The sequence below is a fragment of the Danio aesculapii genome, chromosome 7 (genome assembly GCF_903798145.1).
Source record: "Danio aesculapii chromosome 7, fDanAes4.1, whole genome shotgun sequence".
Lineage (NCBI taxonomy): Eukaryota > Metazoa > Chordata > Actinopteri > Cypriniformes > Danionidae > Danio > Danio aesculapii.
In genome coordinates, this window is record NC_079441.1 from 47,123,312 (window position 1) to 47,145,211 (window position 21,900).

At 33.7% G+C, this 21,900-nt stretch overlaps 1 protein-coding gene across 2 annotated transcripts in view; it reads right to left on the reverse strand.

Moving 5' to 3' along the window:
- mtss1lb (MTSS I-BAR domain containing 2b) overlaps window positions 1–21,900 on the reverse strand; it is a 174,227-nt gene that overhangs the window by 137,263 nt on the left and 15,064 nt on the right. For both annotated transcript variants that reach the window (XM_056462010.1, XM_056462009.1), the window contains exons 2-3: window positions 6,797–6,858; window positions 6,618–6,691 (exon numbers count right to left, since the gene is read on the reverse strand). In XM_056462010.1, coding sequence (XP_056317985.1) covers window positions 6,618–6,691; window positions 6,797–6,858 — 136 coding nt within the window. The remainder of the gene's footprint in view (window positions 1–6,617; window positions 6,692–6,796; window positions 6,859–21,900) is intronic.

Below are 21,900 nucleotides of genomic sequence, written 5' to 3' on the forward strand. Positions count from 1 at the left end.
GAATATGAACATTCTGTCTTCTTTTTTTGTGTGTGTGAAGAAAACAAAAGTAGATATTTGTTCGGTCTGCAAAATTAAATTCAAAGGGACCCAAAACAAAACCCATTATTTTTATGCTCAGAAAAAAATTGTACAAAAGCTGTCACTGGGACAGTACACTTTTTAAAATCTACCTAAATTCATCATTTAGGTGTAAATATATATATATATATATACAACAGTTCTGTCTGATTCTCGAATCTTATTGGCTGATAGCATAATAACAGCACTCATACATAGGGCCAGACGGAATCTGTGGACATTTTTTGCTATTTCTGCCAAGAATTTTGGTAAAAATCTAAGGATTTCTGCGGAATTATTTTGGGAGTATCATGGCTAAAACCTTAATATATGAAACATAATTTCTTTTTAACTTTTATTTAATGTTTAAAATGCAAATCCAATGAGATTCAATGAGAGTCTCCCATTTAATATATTTACAGACAGAAAATATTACTGTACAAACTGTATTGTACATAAATCAGATGAACATTTTCATATTAGTCATTAATATTACTGTAATTAATTTTAAAACGGAATAAATATAGATTTACACACATTTCCTCAAGTAAATAAACAGAATTAATGATGGGCTAAAAATCTGCGGAAAATCTGCGGAATTCTGTGCGCCCAGATTCCGTGTGGGCCTAAAACTAGACTAAAACTAAAATGAGCGAGAAGACTAAAATACGACTAAAATTAAAATAGAACTTTAGTCAAATGACTAAGACTAAAACTAAATTGAAATTTGCTGTCAAAATTAACATTGAAGCAAATCAACATGTGTGTGTTTTCTGTAAAATATACATAAATGAATACCAAACACACACAAATACACAAGCATGCTGCAGACTGGAATGTTATCTAAATTATACTATTCTCATTTGAATGTGCATATCAGTAGTCGATTAAACAAAACACATATTTATTTCCCAAACTTTTGATCTTACAGTAAAGTATACATCTCTTCTATTTACTTCCAGAGGAGATACTTATGAGTTTGAAACGACATGAGGGAAAGCAAACAATGATAAATGTTTAATCTCTGGGTGAACTAAGCAATTCTATGGTTGTTAGAATGTGAGAACACAAGAAAAAAAGGCTGGTGATAAAGAAAGCGAGCTAGACTGGATCTCAGCGGGAGAGGAGGAGGATGAGCTGAAGGATGAAGAGCAGTAAAGAAAGTAAATGAGAAGCAGATTATGGCAGTTACTGGCAGGAAGCATCAGTTTCCTCCTTCACTATAGTGGTGGACCCCCATTGAGAGGATAAAGGTCTGGAGTGTGTTTGTGTGTGTGTGCGGTTGTGTTTGCGTGTTTGCTTCCGTTTCATTGCGGTTCACTGCCGTCTCCTCCTCCTTGCTTCGTGGCAGTCTGCGCCGTTGTGATGTGGAGGGGGTGAAACTTATCTCCCAAACTGAAATCTTACCAGATGAACTTTGGAAACAATATGCTAGTGCCGAATTTTCCACAAAATTATATTGTGTTGGTTTTTATGCAAGTTTTCAAAGTATTTCCAAAGTGAAATGTTTAGTAAGTGGTGCTGAAAGTGCATTAAAAAAACTTACATTATTATATTGTTGTTATACATGTTGTGAAAAATAAATAACAACACCTGATTCTAAAAAGTAAAAGCAACATAGAACAAAATCTAGAAAAATTCTAACAGAAAAAAAAATGTCTTAAAAGATTTGAAAAAAATTATTTGTGACAATATAAAATGGATTCCATATGTTCCCGCTGAAGTCTTTGCTCTCTTCTATGTGATTGGTGTTTTACCAGAGCTGTACCATGTAAGCTTCTAAGCACGTTTGCTATGTAAAGGAATCAAAATATTTCTTTGATACTATTTCTTCAAGTTATTGTTTGTTCTATGTTTGAGGGTAAAAACAAGTTTGAAAAGGCTGAGCAACAATATTCTGTTATTGAACATTTCAACCCCTGTGCAATGTAGGATGCAGGGTTTAGGATGCACAGAAATGCCAGTTGGCATGTTTGCATGTTCTCCCTGTGTTTGTGTGGGTTTCCCCCATGTGATCCGGTTTCCCCTACAGTCCAAAGACATGAGCTATAGGTGAACTGGGTAAGCTAAATTGTCCGTAGTGTATGTCTGTGAATGAGAGTGTATGTGTGTTTCCCAGTGATTGGTTGCAGCTGGAAGGGCATCCGCTGTGTAACACATATGGTGGATAAGTTGGCAGTTCATTCCGCTGTGGCGACCCCTGATTAATAAAGGGACGAAGCCGAAAAAAAATGAATAAATATTATTTTAATTATTTTGGATGTTGTTCTACTGTCTGACTTCATTGGCATAAGAAAGAAATTAAAAGGGAAAACAAAATCACACATGAAAGAAGAGTTACAGAATGCCCACTGATTGCATAATTGCCATTTGCAATTTCATTTGTATCTTTGTCTTTATTGAATTTATCTATGCTTGTAGATTGTTTATTATATTATATGCATTCCCCTACAGAATCTGTCCATTCATTCATTCATTTTCTTTTCGGCTTAGTCCCTTTATTAATCCGGGGTCGCCACAGCAGAATGAACCGCCAACTTATACAGCATGTTTTTCCACAGTGGATGCCCTTCCAGCCGCAACCCATCCCTGGGAAACATCCATACACACCGGAGCACCTGGAGGAAACCCACGCGAACGCAGGAACTCCACACAGAAACGCCAACTGACCCAGCGAAGGCTCGAACCAGCGACCTTCTTGCTGTGAGGCGACGGCACTATTTACTGCACCACTGCGTCGCCCAGAATCTGTCCAATCAGTCTAAAATAATGAATTTTTTCCAAATAGTTATTCAACTCATCTAGTCAAACTGAGTTCATATTGCAATATATCGCAGAATAAAAAAAATATTGCAATGTTAGATTTTTCCAATATCGTTCAGCCTATATATATATGTATCTAAAATGTCTCAGATGCACAATATGCTGTAGCTGGTTTCTAGAATGTAACTTTTAAAAATTGTATTCAGTGATACATTATGATACAGTATGTGATCAAATGAGCATTTGTTTGACATCTACCATGTTATATGACAACCCAACTACACCCTCATATTACCTCCTCTAATGCAGGGCTTAATTTGTGTCCGAACACGCCGGATCCGGATAAGCACTGCTTTAATGTAAATCTCCATCTTCAAATATCTCTATCTCTTAATTTCTGTCTTCTAGAAGTGGTAATGGATGTTTCATTTCTGACTTTAAGCTAGACCAATCACATCAGACTGGGCCATCTGACCAATCAGAGCAAAGTAGACTTGAAGTTTGTAAAAACAAAATTTCCAAACTAATGGTCTGCAACTCCCATGCATGTACAGGTAAATCCTTTATAGAAAACTTGTAAAATAAATAAATAAATAAATAAATAAATAAATAAAAATAAATAAAAATAAATAAAAATAAATAAATAAATAAATAAATAAATAAATAAATAAATAAATAAATAAATAAATAAATAAATAAATAAAATAAATAAAATAAATCAAATAAAATCAAATAAAATCAAATAAAATCAAATAAAATCAAATAAAATCAAATAAAATAAAATAAAATAAAATAAAATAAAATAAAATAAAATATTAAGAAGCAATAAAAAATAGCAGGGCACTATGAGTCCTGTGGTCCACTCATTGTTTGTTTCATGTTTTCTGTGTTTTGCCTGTTATTTTAGATCCAGGTCAGGTCTGTGAAGTGTCTAAGAAACTGTGAAGAACTTGGCAGCCACCCTCCCTTTAGCTTTTAGCAAATCCATCAGCTCACATGATCTCTGAACGGCACATGATCCCTTCTTCCCTAGAGAGTTTAAAAGCTCTCTCCAGTACCATGAGCTCAACCTCCAAAGCATCTACTCTACTTTTACCTGCTCCACATCATCCCAAACCACTGCTATTAGCTGATTCAATCTAGACTGTGCTCCTATCATTCTGAAATGTAAGTCTCTGGAAGCTGTTGTCATCATTTTACCTACAGTCAGCCTAAGTCTATTCTAAGAAAAGGGCCAGACATGTGCTGCTGTGTATCTAAATGACAAGAGATTAAAGGAAATTTGACTCATATGCTTGCATATCAATTCAAATGAGGTTTACACAGCATTTGACCTGCGACCAGCTCTGTGCTACACGCTGTATCATTAAAGTCATTTTTAGGTTATGCAGTTTGTCATTTGCTGCATCTGTCTTTCTCATTCTAGTCAGAGCAGTGAACATGAGTGAACATGAGAATTGGCCTGAATTTGCAAGGAAATTCAGTCAATGAGCACATGTGTGCTTAATAAAGCCATTTTCAGACTATTGAAATGCATCTGATTTGCTACAGGATTCATAAGCTCAACAGAAACACACCAACACACCAAACACGCCATCCTCATGTAGTTCTTGCTTTGAAGGTTTGGGTTGATCAATTAATTTCATCATAAAATGAGACTTGGATTGTAATGGTAAAATCAACACTTTTGTTACACCATCAGTGAAGCAACTAGAGCTAAAATTCAGACATGTTTTATTTCTTTTCATTTTATTTAATTTTTTTTATTTCTGACACTGTAAGTGCTAGACCAATTTCAACAGACTGGGCCATCTAACCAATCAGAGAAAAGTATTTACAGGCAAAAAATACAAGAGGAAACTCATGTAAATCTATAAAATAAAATAAAATAAAATAAAATAAAATAAAATAAAATAAAATAAAATAAAATAAAATAAAATAAAATAAAATAAAATAAAATAAAATAAAATAAAATCCCCCACAAAAAATGAAAAAAATAAATTAAATAAAATTTCAAAAAATAAAATTAAATAAAATAATAGAATAAAAACAAAGAATAAATATAGCAGGGCACTTGCGAGACCATGGAATTTCAACCAAATCTATTTATATTCAAGATGCATTATCTGAGAATGTATTTTTACATTTACATTTTACAATACACTGATTGAGAATATGAATTGGGGGGGCGGGGACTATTTTAATTTACACTGACAGAATATGAAACTTTCATGAGACTAAAATACATTTATCCATCAAAGACAAATACAGGCTGTTAAAAAAAAATCAATAAATAAAATAAAATAAAATAAAATAAAATAAAATAAAATAAAATAAAATAAAATAAAATAAAATAAAATAAAATAAAATAAAATATTAATAAAATAAAATAAAATAAAATAAAATAAAATAAAATAAAATAAAATAAAATAAAATAAAACAAAATAAAATAAAATAATAAACAAGCATTAAAAATAGCAGGGCACTTGCGAGACCATGGAATTTCAACCAAATCTATTTATATTCAAAATGCATTATCTGAGAATGTATTTTTACATTTACATTTTTATAATACACTGGTTGAGAATATGAACTGGGGGGGGGGGCTATCTGGGGGGACATTATCTGAGAATGTATTTTTACTGGACAACAATACACTGATTGAGAATAAGAATTTTGGGAAAAATATAATAAAATATTCACACTGACAGAATATAAAACTTGCATAAGACAAAAATGCATTTATCCATCAAAGACAAATACAGGTTACTAAAAAATAAATAAAAATAATAATAATGTAAAATTAAATAAAAACAAAATTATATTAAATTAAATTTAAAAAATATATATCAAATTAAATTAAAAAAAATGTAAAATGTATATATATATATATATATATATATAATAAAATAAAATGCTATTCAGCTACAAAAGTGAATATATTCACTTTCATTTAATGATCTAATTGTTAATTATTCTCATTTTCTCAAGTTTTTCTACCCCTACAGCCTCCATCTGAAACAGCCGTCTAGGGGTCACAAGTGTGGTGTTACTTTTACAAGACACACAGGATGGCTTCTAGCACCATCACCTCATTAAAAACACAACATGCCCACACAAACTATACGAACACAGATCATCACACTCCTTCAAACACAGTCTTTACCTCAGGCAAACGACAAGATGAAATGAAATAGAAAAAAACAAATCCCCAGACGAAAAGAAAAGCCTAATATAATCATAATAAGGCTGGCGGTTTCTTTCAAACAGCTTCATTTCATCAGTCCAATTGCCTTGAAGATCTCGAGTCTGTCAAGTCATTACTAAAGCACCAAACCATAAATAACCGAAATACCCAGCAAGCAATGAGCTGCGTCTTTGTTCCCTCTCATTTATCCATTATAGTCAAGGATTTATAACATCCGTTTGTTGCTGCCACAAGAACAGACTGTTCAAAACCCACCAGAGATGCAGATGAATAATACAGCTCAAGCAACTGCTGATGGAAACTAACCACTGCACCCCCTGAAAAAGTCTTACATATACACAAATACATCCTCACACGCTTTTGTTTGCCAAATGAGGGCATTAAATCTAGTGTGGCTACCTCTGTGCCATCTATAATCCTTGGTTTCGGATGATTCAACATCTATCATATCTCTCTATCCACTAGTGTTTTCTGCTTTACATAAATAGCATAATAGGATATGCATCTCTCTGAATGCTGGACAGAAAACATACACACTCAACACCCAGACACACTCACACACACACAGATCGCTGATCTTGCCTACCTCTTGTGTTGGTTGCCATATCTGCCACCTTCTGAAAGGCATCCAAAAAGGCCACGGCTGCAAGTACAGTGGTTCTGAAAAGCGCAAAATCAATGGGAAAAAATGATGACGTGTCTTTTCATTGAATAAAACCTGAAAAAAATGGTGACGTGCGGATGTGAGCCGGAGACTGAACTCACCGGAGTTGAGAGTGCAGTTTGGTGGCCTTGGCATTGAAGTCTTCCCAGATGGGATATGAACACTGGAAAAGAACAAAGATGCAAGGTGAGCTGTGAATGTGTCCTTTGTGTGAGTATGTGTTCAATGTAAAGTAAACGTGTAATAATAAATAAATAAATAAATAAATAATAATAATAAAAAAAATTAAATAAAATAAATAAATAAATAAAATAAAAAAAAATAAAATAAAATAAAATAAAATAAAATAAAATAATTAATTACTTAATACATAAATAAATAAATAAATAAAATAAAACAAAACAAAACAAAACAAAACAAAACAAAACAAAACAAAACAAAACAAAACAAAACAAAACAAAACAAAACAAAACAAAATAATTAATTAATTAATTAATTAATACATAAATATATAAATAAATAAATAAATAAATATTAAAATAAAATCAAATAAAATCAAATAAAATAAAATAAAATAAAATAAAATATAAATAAATAAATAATATAATCAATAAATAAATCAATAAATAATAAAATAAAATAAAATAAAATAAAATAAAATAAAATAAAATAAAATAAAATAGTTAGTTAATTAATACATAAATATTAATACATAAATACAATACATAAATAAATAATACATTAATACATAATAATAAAATACTACATTAATGCATAAATACATAAATAAATAAATAAATAAATAAATAAATAAATAAATAAATAATTAAATTAAATTAAATTAAATTAAATTAAATTAAATTAAATTAAATTAAATTAAATTAAATTAAATTAAATTAAATTAAATTAAATTAAATTAAATTCTTTTTTGAAGTTATTATTGTTCACCAAGGATGCATTTATTTGATAAAAATACAGTAAAAAAAACTGCAAACAGATGCATTTGCTAGCATGGGCTTCTTTTTAAAAACTGGACAAGACTCAGTTGAGGCTAAGCATACAATTATAAAATAATAATGGTGTCTTATTAGTTACACTGCAAGAGCCAAACTCCTATCACCAAACACTTTAAAACATGCACAGTAGTGAAAACACAAATAATCACAGAATTGTCTCTTGGAAATTGCATTCGAAATCAATTAGGGTCGAAAATCTGAGGGCGCTTTTAGCACCCAAGAAACATTTCTCATTATTATCAATGCTGAAAGCAATTGCAACTTTAATACTGTGTATTACTAACATTCATTTTTCTTCAGTCCGTTTATTCATCAGGGGTCACCACAGCGGAATGAACTGCCGACTCATCCAGCATATGTTTTACACAGCGGATGCCCTTCTAGCTGCAACCCATCACTGGTAAACATCCATAAACACTCACTTCACGTTACACCAACATTCTTCACAATAAGCTATTTTGTATTCAACAGAAAAAAAGAACTTCAAACCAGCTTGGAAGGTGAATAAATGACCAAGACGAAATAGTATTAATGTATGCATTCGTGTATAATTTGCAGCATGATATTAGCTATAGATATAGACTGTAATTGTGAAGTCCTTTACATGCTGTAAAAATATATGCATATAATGGATGATGTGTGTGTGTGGGAGGAAGGGGAGGGGGGTCGGTTGTGGTGTTTAAACATTGGTGTGATCATTTGGGGGGGGGGATGTGATTTGTCCTGGGGCAGGAACAGGAGTGTCCTCTGTCGATAAGGGGACATGTCGAGTATAGCTCTGCCTAGTTGCCACGGAAACGCAGCAGACGAAATATTCTGTGTGAAGTCTGCTTTACAACAGGCCATGGGCTAAAAGCACAGTGGCTGAGCTGAAACTAACAAGCATGACCACTAGTACACACAATCTTGTGACTGTCATCCTCAGCTGTAATTGGCTTTTTGATCTCTTAAAATGACTGCAATGATGATCACTAAATGATATATAAATCAAATGAAAAATACAGAAATCGAATAGAACAGATAAGACTAGAAAATAAAATGAAAGGTACAGTATTATAAGGTATAAGAAGCAATTATAAAATAAAATAAAATAAAATAAAATAAAATAAAATAAAATAAAATAAAATAAAATAAAATAAAATATAACACAATATAATATAATAAAATAAAATAAAATATAATAAAATATAATAAAATATATAATATAATATAATATAATATAATAACATATAATATATTAAAATATAATAAAATAAAATAAAATAAAATAAAATAAAATAAAATAAAATAAAATATAACACAATATAATATAATAAAATAAAATAAAATATAATAAAATAAAATAAAATATATAACATAATATATAATAACAAAATAAAATAAAATAAAATAAAATAAAATATATAATATAATATAATATAATATAATATAATATAATATAATATAATATAATATAATATAATATAATATAATATAATATAATATAATATAATATAACACAATATAATATAATAAAATAAAATAAAATAAAATAAAATAAAATATAATAAAATATATAATATAATATAATATAATATAACATAATAATATAATATAATATAATATAATATAATATAATATAATATAATATAATATAATATAATATAATAACATATAATATATTAAAATAAAATAAAATAAAATAAAATAAAATAAAATAAAATAAAATAAAATAAAATATATAATGTAATATAATATATAATAACAAAATAAAATAAAATAAAATAAAATAAAATAAAATAAAATATATAATATAATATAATATAATATAATATAATATAATATCATATAATATAATATAATATAATGTAATATAATATAATATAACACAATATAATATAATAAAATAAAATAAAATAAAATATAATAAAATATATAATATAATATAATATAATATAACATAATAATATAATATAATATAATATAATATAATATAATATAATATAATATAATATAATATAATATAATATAATAACATATAATATATTAAAATAAAATAAAATAAAATAAAATATATAATGTAATATAATATATAATAACAAAATAAAATAAAATAAAATAAAATAATATATATTATTTTCACTTCCAAAATGTAATAAGGAATAATATCAACTGATTTATTCATAAAGTGCACGACTTGAAATTAAAATTCACTTTAACTTAGTTTAGTTTTTACAACACAACACTAATCTAAACAAGGTAGCCTACACAATAAACTAAATATGCTTTGTTATTACGAACCAAATATGGGTAAAATCAAGCCTGATTTATATTTCTGCACAGCCCCAGGTTGTGGAGTCTTTCATACCTGATGCACTCACGGTTATACTATTATTTGTAACAACAGGGGGCGACTCAGAGTGGCTGTCCTGAACAAACAGCGGTAAAGAAGAAGTCTGTGAGTGTAGTTGTGAAATGAATGAATGTAATTTTATTTAAAATGAATAAGTGGGCACAGTGGGTAGGACAATCGCCTCACAGCAAGAAGGTAGTTGGTTCAAGCCCAGGCTGGGTCAGTTGGCATTTCTGTAAGGAGTTTGCATGTTCTCCCCGTGTTCGCGTGGGTTTCCTCTGGGAGCTCCGGTTTCCCCCACAGTCCAAAGACATGCGGTGCAGGTGAATTGAATAAGCTAAATTGGCCTCAGTGTATGTGAGTATGTGGGTGTTTCCCAGTGTTGGGTTGCAGCTGGAAGGGCATCCGCTGCGTAAAACATGTGCTGGATAAGTTGGCGGTTCATTCTGCTGTGGCGACCCCAGATTAATAAAGGGACTAAGCCGAAAATAAATTAAATGAATGAATAAGTTATGGACACATTTGGAGTACACACTCATGGAAATGTTTGCTTTTAGTACAATTATGTAAATAAATGATTTAGCTTATATGCTACACATACATGTGTAAAACTATTAATTCTATTCTATCGAGTCAAATGGATGATTTGTCCTTTGTTCAGATCTTTTGCCTGCACACGTCGACATCGATATGGAACATCGCCAAATATGGAGTGCTGGATCCGGTAAAACGTGATCGTGCCTTTCCTTTCAGATACTAGCGAAGTGCAAGGGATCATGGGATTGATCATGAAGGGAAGATTACTATGACTGAGAGATGGCCAGACATGCGGCTGTGAGTAATAAAGGGTTAAAATTCATTTTCACAACAACACCACTGTATAGCCAGCGGTGTGCTGTATTTATTCCGGTCTTTTTTCTGATGATTGATACAATAACCCACCCTGCAGCTTGGGATTCGTCGGCTGTTTGTTTTTAAAGGAGGAAGCAGCAAAGACTACTAATGTATGGGACTTTATCAGTAACTGTTAAACAGTTTGTATGGACAAGTTTGCTTTTCCTCCAGATCCTGTAAGTGTTTCTCCTTCATATAGAACCTGTAAGTATGATTAAAATGGTTGCCTCTTTTTCTGAAAGTTAGTTTGCAAAATATGTATTTAACTGTGTGTTGTAACTTGACATCGCTCTGCGCCCCTTGTAATCAATTGTCTTTTATAGATCAGTGCTTGTAATGTATCTCTCAGGTTAAATCTTTATGGGACTATTCACATATTGCGTCCAAAACCAAGCTGACAACTCAACATGTGCTTCTTCCTTTACCGATTTAAACGTGTGCTCTCGATCTCCTGCTGTTTGCTGTTATGGCCACCATCAGCTTTTCCACATGCGTGGCACAGTCAATTTTTAAAATAGTTCAACGTTTGCCACTGTGTGGATTAATATTGAATGTGTATCACTGTTATTACTTGGGGTTAGGTTTAAGAGTAGAGTAATATGATGGTGTTTAACTACATTGCTTTAATGCATTCCTGCATTGGGCTCACACATAAACTCTGTACTCTGACTACTTTATAACCACGGAGGGCTTTTTTTTTTCCGTCTCGCACTGAACCCAGTCAGCAAATCAAAACTGACTTAGTCATCGGACCAATCAGTGCAGATTAGCATCGCGCTAAGGAGGGCTTTGGGAACAAATGAATCACTGAACAAATCATATGGGAGTAGTTGGGCTAATCAGGTAAAAACAAATGCATATTATAAGAAAATGAAAGTGTTTTTTGACCTTGCATGTATATCAGGCTGTTGGTGAAGACCCCCAAAACCAAAATATGACCTTTTATAATGCATAATAGGGGGTCTTTAAAAAGATTTGGACAACCTGTGCACAAAATGTAGTGCGCAAGAAAACTAAAATATTTCTCATTAGGCAGTTGTTTTGGATTGTATAGGTGTTGTGACATTCACTCAGCTTGGTCAGACTCGGCTCCAAGTTGTGCATCTTCAGATGTGGAGCTGCACGGAATGGTGTTACGTGCACCCAAAACGAACTATCGCTAACACCTAAATGCCATCACATTCGCCATGTGCACCTAAGCAACCTTTGGATGAATATAAACCAGCCTTAAAGACAAATCTATCCATAGTGTTAAAAAAAAATGTAACAATTCACCTAACCAATCCACAGCGACCTAAAATTAGTTTCAAGTGATCATCTAAATTACTTTTATTCAGTCAAAAATCTTATTTACTATTACTAAATGAATATATATTACACTAAACTAACTGAAAATAGACGTTAATTGAAGTGCAGGTCACCACTTGTGACAATTCTTTGTTTTTACCTCAATGTTCAGTGCGTTTTTGAAACTGTTTGTTTTTAACCCCAATAATCTACTATCACTCATGAAGGCTCGGCATACTGACTGTGACTCAGCACAAAAAATCCCACTATAGCTAATGCATCTCCACTTCAGGCTGTTTTTCCAGTCTCTCCATGTACCTGTGACAATGCTAGAGAAACCACAGCGCTCTTTGTTTGAATCTTAAGACCGCCCAGCGCAGTAGGGCTTTGAGCAGGGCAGATTCGGACTGCTGTGTGTCAAGGGGTGAAATTAGCCGCACTTCAGAGCATAGCTGGAGGTCAAGACTCTGCTCAATGACTGGAAGAAGAGCTTCCCTTTCCTCAAACGCCCACACATTACCCCCCTGCCCCACCTCGCACCTTGCCCCAACAGTCACAAAAAGCAAGAATGATTTTAAAATAAAGAGATTGGCACATGGGGACTGAAGTAAAATAGCCTCAAGCGATGTTTGAATGGGATTTGTTTAATAAAGTACATGGCGTCTGGGTTACTATTTTTAATTTAGGGCATCTGTGATTTCCAGATTTGGAAAGGATTGGGGAATTATGTGGAATCATGAGGTTATGGATGCCCTTGAAAACCCACTAAAAAAAACGAGCAGCCACTTTTTATTAATATAATAGTTTAACTCAAAATGAATATTTCAGGATTATTTGCTCACCCTCAGGTGATCTGAGATGTATTTGACTTTCCTTCTTCAGCTACTCAGGAATTACGAAAACATTCCAGGACTTTTTCTTCATCTAATATAGGTAATGGGTAGCTTATTGAACAAGTATATTTTATGAATTTATGATTTGATTATGGATAATTGTTGGCTAGAGAAGACCCTTATTTGTGAGCTGGAGTATAAAGCTGCCTAATGTACAGTAAATATGCATTTAGGAGCATTTAAGTATACTTTGAGCAGACCTGAGCCCCAATCACTTGCATGCCATGAACCGAAACCTTTTAATTATCTGTGTAATTAATTAAGTGAAGAGTTCAGATGCGAAAAATCCTCGAAGTGTCGTCTGAAATTTCCATCAAAACTGAGCATTATTCTCAGCCTCCTTTGTTTATGTTGAGTTATTTCACTTTGAAGACCATTAAATGAACTTATTCTGAAATAAAAGTGATGTTACTGAACATACACACAGGAGCCTGATAAAAATACTTATTTTAGAAGAAAGTTTAGAAGGCATTTAGAGGTTTTTGCATCTGAACTCTTCAAGTATTTATCCTCCAAAACTTTCATTTCTTTGACTAAATAAAGGAAGTCATACAATATACATCCTAGGTTGAATTTACACTGCATGGTTCAAGTGATTCAGTTCCGATTTTTTTCTCTCATCTAGCACAGATCCAATATAGTCCATGTATGTGTAAGCAGGAAAAAAATCACTCAAATCAGATTCAGGCCTTGTTCATATGTCGAAATTTATCCGATATGATTCGGATCTGGGTCCTCATGTCTGCAGTGTAAGCAGATAGATCGGATTTTCACCTGTCAATGTAAGTCGCGCATCATTTAAAACCGTAGAGAATGACGTCAACTCTAACACTTTCATTTCAGAAAAGACTTTAACAGATTTCCAAAGATGACCAGGTGGATGGATGGATGGATGGATGGACGGTTGGTTGGATGGATGGATGGATGGATGGTTGGTTGGTTGGTTGAATGGATGGATGATGGATGGTTGGTTGGTTGGTTGGTTGGATGGATGGATGGATGGATGGATGGATGGATGGATGGATGGACGGTTGGTTGGTTGGTTGGTTGGTTGGTTGGTTGGTTGGTTGGATGGATGGATGGATGATGGATGGATGGATGGATGGATGGATGGATGGATGGATGGACGGTTGGTTGGTTGGTTGGTTGGTTGATTGGATGGATGGATGGATGGATGGATGGATGGATGGATGGATGGATGGATGGATGGTTGGTTGGTTGGATGGATGGATGGATGGAAGGTTGGTTGGTTGGTTGGTTGGATGGATGGATGGATGGACAGTTGGTTGGTTGGTTGGTTGGTTGGATGGATGGATGGATGGATGGATGGATGAATGGATGGATGGATGGATGGATGGATGGATGGATGGACGGACGGTTGGTTGGTTGGTTGGTTGGTTGGTTGGTTGGTTGGTTGGTTGGATGGATGGATGGATGGATTGATGGATGGATGGGATGGTTGGTTGGTTGGATGGATGGATGGATGGATGGATGGATGGATGGATGGACGGTTGGTTGGTTGGTTGGTTGGTTGGTTGGTTGGTTGGTTGGTTGGTTGGTTGGATGGATGGATGAATGGATGAATGGATGGATGGATGGATGGATGGATGGATGGATGGATGGATGGATGGACGGTTGGTTGGTTGGTTGGTTGGTTGGATGGATGGATCCACAAATCGTAATCAGATCATTTTGCTTTTTATTTCATAGTTTCAAAATGTACGAATTTGATAGAAAGAAACTGAAACATTTATTTTTATATACTTACTTTTTTCATAGTTTCTAGTTTATTAAATTAAATAATAATAATTAAAAAAACTGAAATGGATCAATATTGAATTTAAGAAAATCACTAATTGGAATCAGCTATCAAAAGCCAAGTACAGTGTGTATCATAAAAAGAAAGAGGGCTATAGAGAATGAATGAAGAACAGTAAGGAGGACGGCACAGAAGGGCCCAGTCACTGGTGACACTACAAAAGCTGCTGACAAAGATGGTGAGCGTCTCTCCTTTGATCCAGCATCTCGTCCCGCTTGTTTGATGTCTGCTAATTTGCTCTGAAATGTGAAGACGTTACTCCCGGGAGACTCAGGGCTGTTTGAAGTGCTCTAATCTGCTGCACGGGATGAGGTTCATCATCTTTGGGAGGTTTGTGGGACAGTGATAACGCACGAAACACACACCCCCCTCATCCATCCCCGGACATTTGCATATTCACAAGGCTAATCCAATAGCAGGACAGCAATGATTCCAATTATGCAAATAATGTTAGTCGGCTCAACTCAACTAAAGTTATTTCCCATCTTTCTATTCTGTTTTTTATTCAGTCTCTTTCTTGACTTGCCAAGTGATCCACAAACAATTGGATAAGTACCTCTCTCCACACCACTGGAGATAAAACATGCTCAGATGGGGCCCTGTAAAGAAAGACGGCTATTTTCTGTTTTGCTAAATCGAGTAGAAAAAGTGCATTAACAGTGATTTTTTTTTAATAAGGGCCAAAAATAAAATAAATAAATAAATGAATAAAAAGCTAAAGCCATTTAATGCATTCCATAAGCAAAAGCAATGTAACTGTACAGTATATATAATTAGGCAAGTCACTGGACAACAGAGTTTTGTAGGCAATTGAGAAGATGGCCATTTCTAATGGGGGCCAATAATATTGAACTGAAAAACTATTTCAAAAAAAAAAAAAAATAGATTGTTTTTTTTATGTACATTCACCGGCCACTTTATTAGGTACACATATCTAACAAATTTCAAATCTGCCAATCACATGGCAGCAACTTAATGCATTTAGGCATGTAGATATGGTCAAGACGATCTGCTGCAGTTCAAACCGAGCATCAGAATGGGGAAGAAAGCTGATTTAAGTGACTTTGAACATGGCATGTTTATTGGTGCAAGACGGGCTGGTCTGAGTATTTTAGAAACTGCTAATCTACTGCATTTTCACGCACAACCATCTCTCGGGTTTACAGAGAAAGGTCAGAAAATTAAAAAGAGAAAATATCCAGTGAGCAGCAGTTATGTGGGCGCAAATGCCTTGTTGATGCCTGAGGTCAGAGGAGAATGGCAACAGTGAAAGGTAACAGTGACTCAAATAACCACACTTTGCAGCCGAGGTATGGAAATAAGCATCTCTCAATGCACGAAACATCCAACCTTGCTGCGGATGGGCTACAGCAGCAGAAGACCACTCCGAGTGCCACTCCTGTCAGCTAAGAACTAGAGGCTACAATTCGCATAGGCTCACCAAAATTGGACAATAGAAGATTGGAAAAACGTTGCCTGGTCTGATGAGTCTCGATTTCTTCTGCAACATTCGGATGGTAGAGTCCGAATTTGGCATCAACAACATGAAAGCATGGATCCAAATAGAAAGGGGGTCCAACTCTGTAATAGTAAGGTGTACCTAATAAAGTGGCCGGTGAGTGTATATACAGTATTTTGAATGAATGTAAAGCATTAAAAACCAACTAAAATAATGTTCCTATGCTTTCATCCTCTTAATTATACTTAATACTTAATTTAAATGTTATTAAGTGTTAGATAATATACAGTACGAAAGCTGGGTTATATGACAAGACTGTAAATAATTAAACTCTGTCATGAACTGTCATGAACACACTTAAGAGTGTTTGACAAGGCTGAGGATTAAAGGTAATAATGTTGTAAATGATGTTCAGTTTCTTCGTAAGACAGTAATGAACCATATCAGTAAAAAGTTAAACGTTTATGTGTAATTTTGTTTTGCGTTTACATGTTTTTTGGACTCTAAAGTGCAAGTGGACATTGACTTGCACTGTATGAATCGGCAAGCAACACTGTTTTAGTTAAACATCTTCTTTAGTATTGGCAATAGCAAAAATACATTGTAAAATTATATATCATAATTAGAGATTTTTCTATTATGCCAAAAATCATAAGAGTATTAAGTAAAGACCATGTTCCCTGAAGATATTTTCTACTGAAAGTATCTGCACTTTTGCTTAGCAATATGTATTGCCAAGATCAATGGAAAGCTTTTAATTGCGCTTTTCAGGTGATTTTCCCAAAAAAATGACACTTATGAATGGGTTTAGGTGTTAACATATAATGGTGAATCAAAAGCACTTTACAGAAATGTTAAATGATTTAAAAAGATCTGTTCAAATGTTAAAAATCTGTCACATCAGAAATTGGGCATTGACCAGGAGCATGTCTCCTCTAATGCAACCAAAATGATTAAGAATCTCTCAATATCATATTGCTTACAGCAACTGAATCAACTACAAATCTATAAGATGAAAACATAACCCTCTCAGTGTCCTTAAATGCCTTCTGTCAGCCATTATCCATGACCCTATTATAGAGGTGTACAGGCCAAACAAACCCCCTGACTTGATAATGTGGTAAGGATTAAATTGGATTGATTATGATGATGGCCCCTGAAAAGGGCAGCACAACGAGTTCAATGAAAAACTCAAATTGAGCTCCATCATTGTCAGTGATTCTTAAACAAACCTATTGAATTATAAACTTCCAAACTCTGGTATCAATATGCAGTTTCTCGACACCAAACTATAAAAGTGGCACAATCAACCAAAAGAGGCTGTCTAGATCCAGAGATCCATAGATGTCTCTGAAATCACCAGACAAGACTGATTTTCTTGCTATTGATCTGGCTTAACAAAGAAGGCCCTCGCTGGCATCGTTCTTACTAATGTGATCCCACTGGAGCTTCAGAGCTTAAAGACACATTCTGTCAAAGTTCAAATGACTCGGTTTCATTTACGCTCCTGAAATAAATAGCTCGCTGCTGGCTTCATTTCTCTTTTCCTCCCCACTGCTTTCATTGGTGACTGCGGAAGACAAAAGTGGAGCTGCGTTAGACTAATTTCATTTCTACAACCGAATCAATTCAAATGCTCAAACAAAGGCTCCATGCAGCCATTAAACAATAATGGGCTTTTTATATTATAATTCATACACTTATCTAGCGCATCACTTTTGAGTTGAACTCTTCCTGCTCTACAAAGTCCTAACTTGAGCATTTGGTATATCTTTCTGATGATTTTATTGAACCGTAAAACAGGTTGCTCCGGGTACGTTTCATTGCACATTTCAGATGGGAAATTCACTAGAGGGCGCAGTCTGCATTTTGTAAATCTGAAATACGTTACTTAGGGTACTTTTTGTTGTTCGTTTCAGATGCACATAGACAAGAAGGTTGAGCTACTGACCTGAACCCTTCCCTAAATCCAACCAAAAGCAAACGTAAAAGAAAAGAGCACTGCGATCACAAGTATTTACGTATATTTCGCATTGCTTTTATCTCTGTTTAGTCATAGATATAGTTAAGGTGTTTTGTGAAATTTATTTGGTGTTAAGCAAAGTTGAAATCCTTTATTTGTCAATAATATGTCCCTATGAATATCATTAGTGTGAAAAGGAACGGAAGTTGTTACCGTCATACTGCCACATAGCTTTCATTTTACAAGGAAACTGCAGTCCAACGTGCTGAAGTACTGTACATATTTGTGGTTTCACAAACAAATGCAAGCAGATGCAATTATTTTTTTTTCCAATGAGCTTATGTTGGATGTTTTACAGATCTTACAACTAGAACAGTGCTTTAACACTAGAGTCTGTCTACATTTCTGTGAATCTGAAATACGTTACTTATAGTAGGGTACATTTGGTTGTACGTTTCAAATACACGTCCACAGGAAGGCGGAGTTTGTCGTTCAGATCACCTTGCTAACAAGCCCTTCCCTAAATTCAACCAAAAGCAAATGTAAGAGAAAAGAGCACTGCGTTCAAATATTTTTTACATTTATTTTATATTGCTTTTATCTCTTCTTAGTCATAGACATTGGGTAAGGTGTTTTGTGGACTTTATTTGGTGTTGTGCAAAGATGAAATCCTTTATTTGTCAAAGATATGTCCCTGTTAATATCATTAATGTGAAAAGGGACAGAAGTTGTTAGTGCCATTCTGCCATAAGGCTTTTATTTTACCTAGAAACTGCAGTCAAATGTGTGCTGAAGTGCTGTACATTTTTGTAATTTCACAACAAAATGTAGTTCGATGCTATTTTTATTTTTCCAATGAGCTTGTGTTGGATGTTTTACAGATCTTACAGCTAGAACACTGCTTTAAGAGTCCGTCTACATTTCTGTGAATCTGAAATACGTTACTTATGGTACATTTTGTTGTACGTTTCAGATACACGACTACAAGAGCGCAGGGCTTGTCGTTCAGATCAACTTGCTAACAACTGATCTCAGCAAAGTTGAAGTTATTTATTTATCCATAATACGTCCCTGTTAATATCATTAGTGTGAAAACGAACAAAAGTTGTTCGCACCACACAGCCACATAGCTTTCATTTTACCTAGAAACTGCAGTCAAACACGTTTTGAATGTTCTACAGATCTTACAGCTAGAACGGTGCTTTAACAATAGAGTCATATTACACTAACAGTAGAGGAAGAGTCATATAACTTCAATTCATTCATAGATTCATACTGTAAAGGCTCATGTGACTGTAACGACTGATCCATTAGGACCGAGTGCTGATTAATTGCTCATTAGGAAGTTCTTATAAGGGCCACTGGTATCATTGTTAAATATTTTCATTAGGACCGTGTGAGCTGTGAAGGTTAAATGTAGGTGATGGATATTTATGAGTTGTCCTATCTAGCTGGGTATCTATAAAACTGTCAAGTAAAATCCTTTATTTACAGTATTTGTATCTGTAAAGGGTGCTTTATTCAATACAGGCTGTTTGAAAGCAGCTTCATGATATAAAACAGGAAAATATAGAATCTGCTCAAGGTAGTTTTAAGTTCAGTAGAGGTGTCAAAATTCACTAATTATATAACAACTATTCTGAATTAAGCAGCTCTACAGACAGCATTAAATATCATCATCCAACTCAACTCAATTCAGATTTGTTCTCATCCAACTGTCAGCGTACTCTAATAAATAATTTGCTGACTATTAGGTGTATTTAGGAGATCACAATAATGATTATTACTGTAAATAAAGTCAGATTGCAATATCATTTTTCTTGTTTATACTGGTTCATCATAACAAGAACGTATGGTCTGAACTGAGAGCTGTGGTTAGAACCACAAAAGACATTAGCTCTGTTAGCGAATGTTCTTTAGATCTGTGGTTTCAAACACAAAGTCATTTAATTATGTTGGTAACAAACTTGCAACAGCAGTTTTTGGAAGCAAGTGGCTAATTTGGAGGACAAAGGGAGTCCTCATAGCATAGAAGAGTGTGGGACATCTTCATTGAGAATGTTAAGTATTTATGTTTCTATACTAAACCTGTGAGTGTGTTAATCCCTACAAGAGTGGGTTAGCAAGTGGAGTTTTATGAAGACAGCCTGCTGTTTTCAGCACCATTTTGAAAACACCTGTCCTCTACTATCATACTGTATCCACAGGTACTTACATATTTAGAAATGTAGTTATATTAAAAAGTTACGTTTTACACATGCATCCTCTGTCTTTGTTGTAAACACCAACATGAGCTTGCCTTGTCCCCATGCATACGCTCGGAAGCTCATGTTACGAACTGCCGTGAAAATACACAGCTATAATATCAATAATGCTGCAAATATTTTTCAGTTTCGTGCAATGATTGTTTGCTTAACAAAACCTTATAGTAAAGTTATCATCAAATCAAAACTTACAGTTAGTTTTATATGAAATATTTTAGTGATTACTAAACTATTGTTAAACTTTGCACTCCATTATTTAAAATTAGTATTATTAATACTGTGCCCTTGTAATCTTTATTCAAATACCTCAACATTTTTCCTCCCTCTAAATGAGTCATATGAGATGCCCCAAGGCCGGAGCTATGGGGCCTGTCTCATTGTCTGTCCCTCTTGCTACAGGCACTGGCTCAAAATTGAATAAACATGTCTCATTTCTCATACTTGTTACTTCCATATTGTAAGAAATGCTTAATACATTTCAGAAGGACTCGAGCCACACCTACATTTATCATCATTTCAGACGCTGTTTCACTCAGACAATCGCAACTTCCATTTCATGCCATATTCAATGTACCATAAGAAGCCATGGGCATTATTTTTCTGCCAATAAAGTATATATTGTCTGATTGTAAGTGTGGTAGCCTTTGACTTTCATTTAGCACTGCAACTACTAGAAACTACTGAAACAGCCATTTCGGTCATTTTTACTATTCACTATAAGACTGTACCAATTTATTTATTTATTTTTTTGTTTTGGCATTTTTACAATTAAAGTTTCTATTGAGATTTCACAATTAAAGTGGAAGTGAAGCAGTTAGTCTCAAGTTTGCATTATTTTGTAAATTGATGTCCACTTTAATTAAAATATATTCAACATACTTGATTGATGAAACTATTTTGCAGAACAGGGCATGTTTACTATAGTTTTTAGAGCTATATGGCAACACCATTTTTGAAGAGCGATGTGTCTGACGTTACGGGGTTGATTCCGTTCCCTCAGCTGAGCAGATGCAGTGGAAGTAATGGACTAAACATGGAGACTGCAAAGCCTAATTTAATACAATGCGTGAAGTTGTGTATATGGAGCTGGTGCAAATACAAGCATCAGATGTGTGTCTAATATAAATATATATATTTATTCTATTTTTCAGATTTTTCCTTTTTAAGGAAATTTATCATTTGATGCGCTTTGGTCCACTTTCTGTATTACACTGCCTGTCTGGGTTTCAACCATGGTTTCAACAAGGTCTGCTACTGACGTAATCGAGGTGAATATTT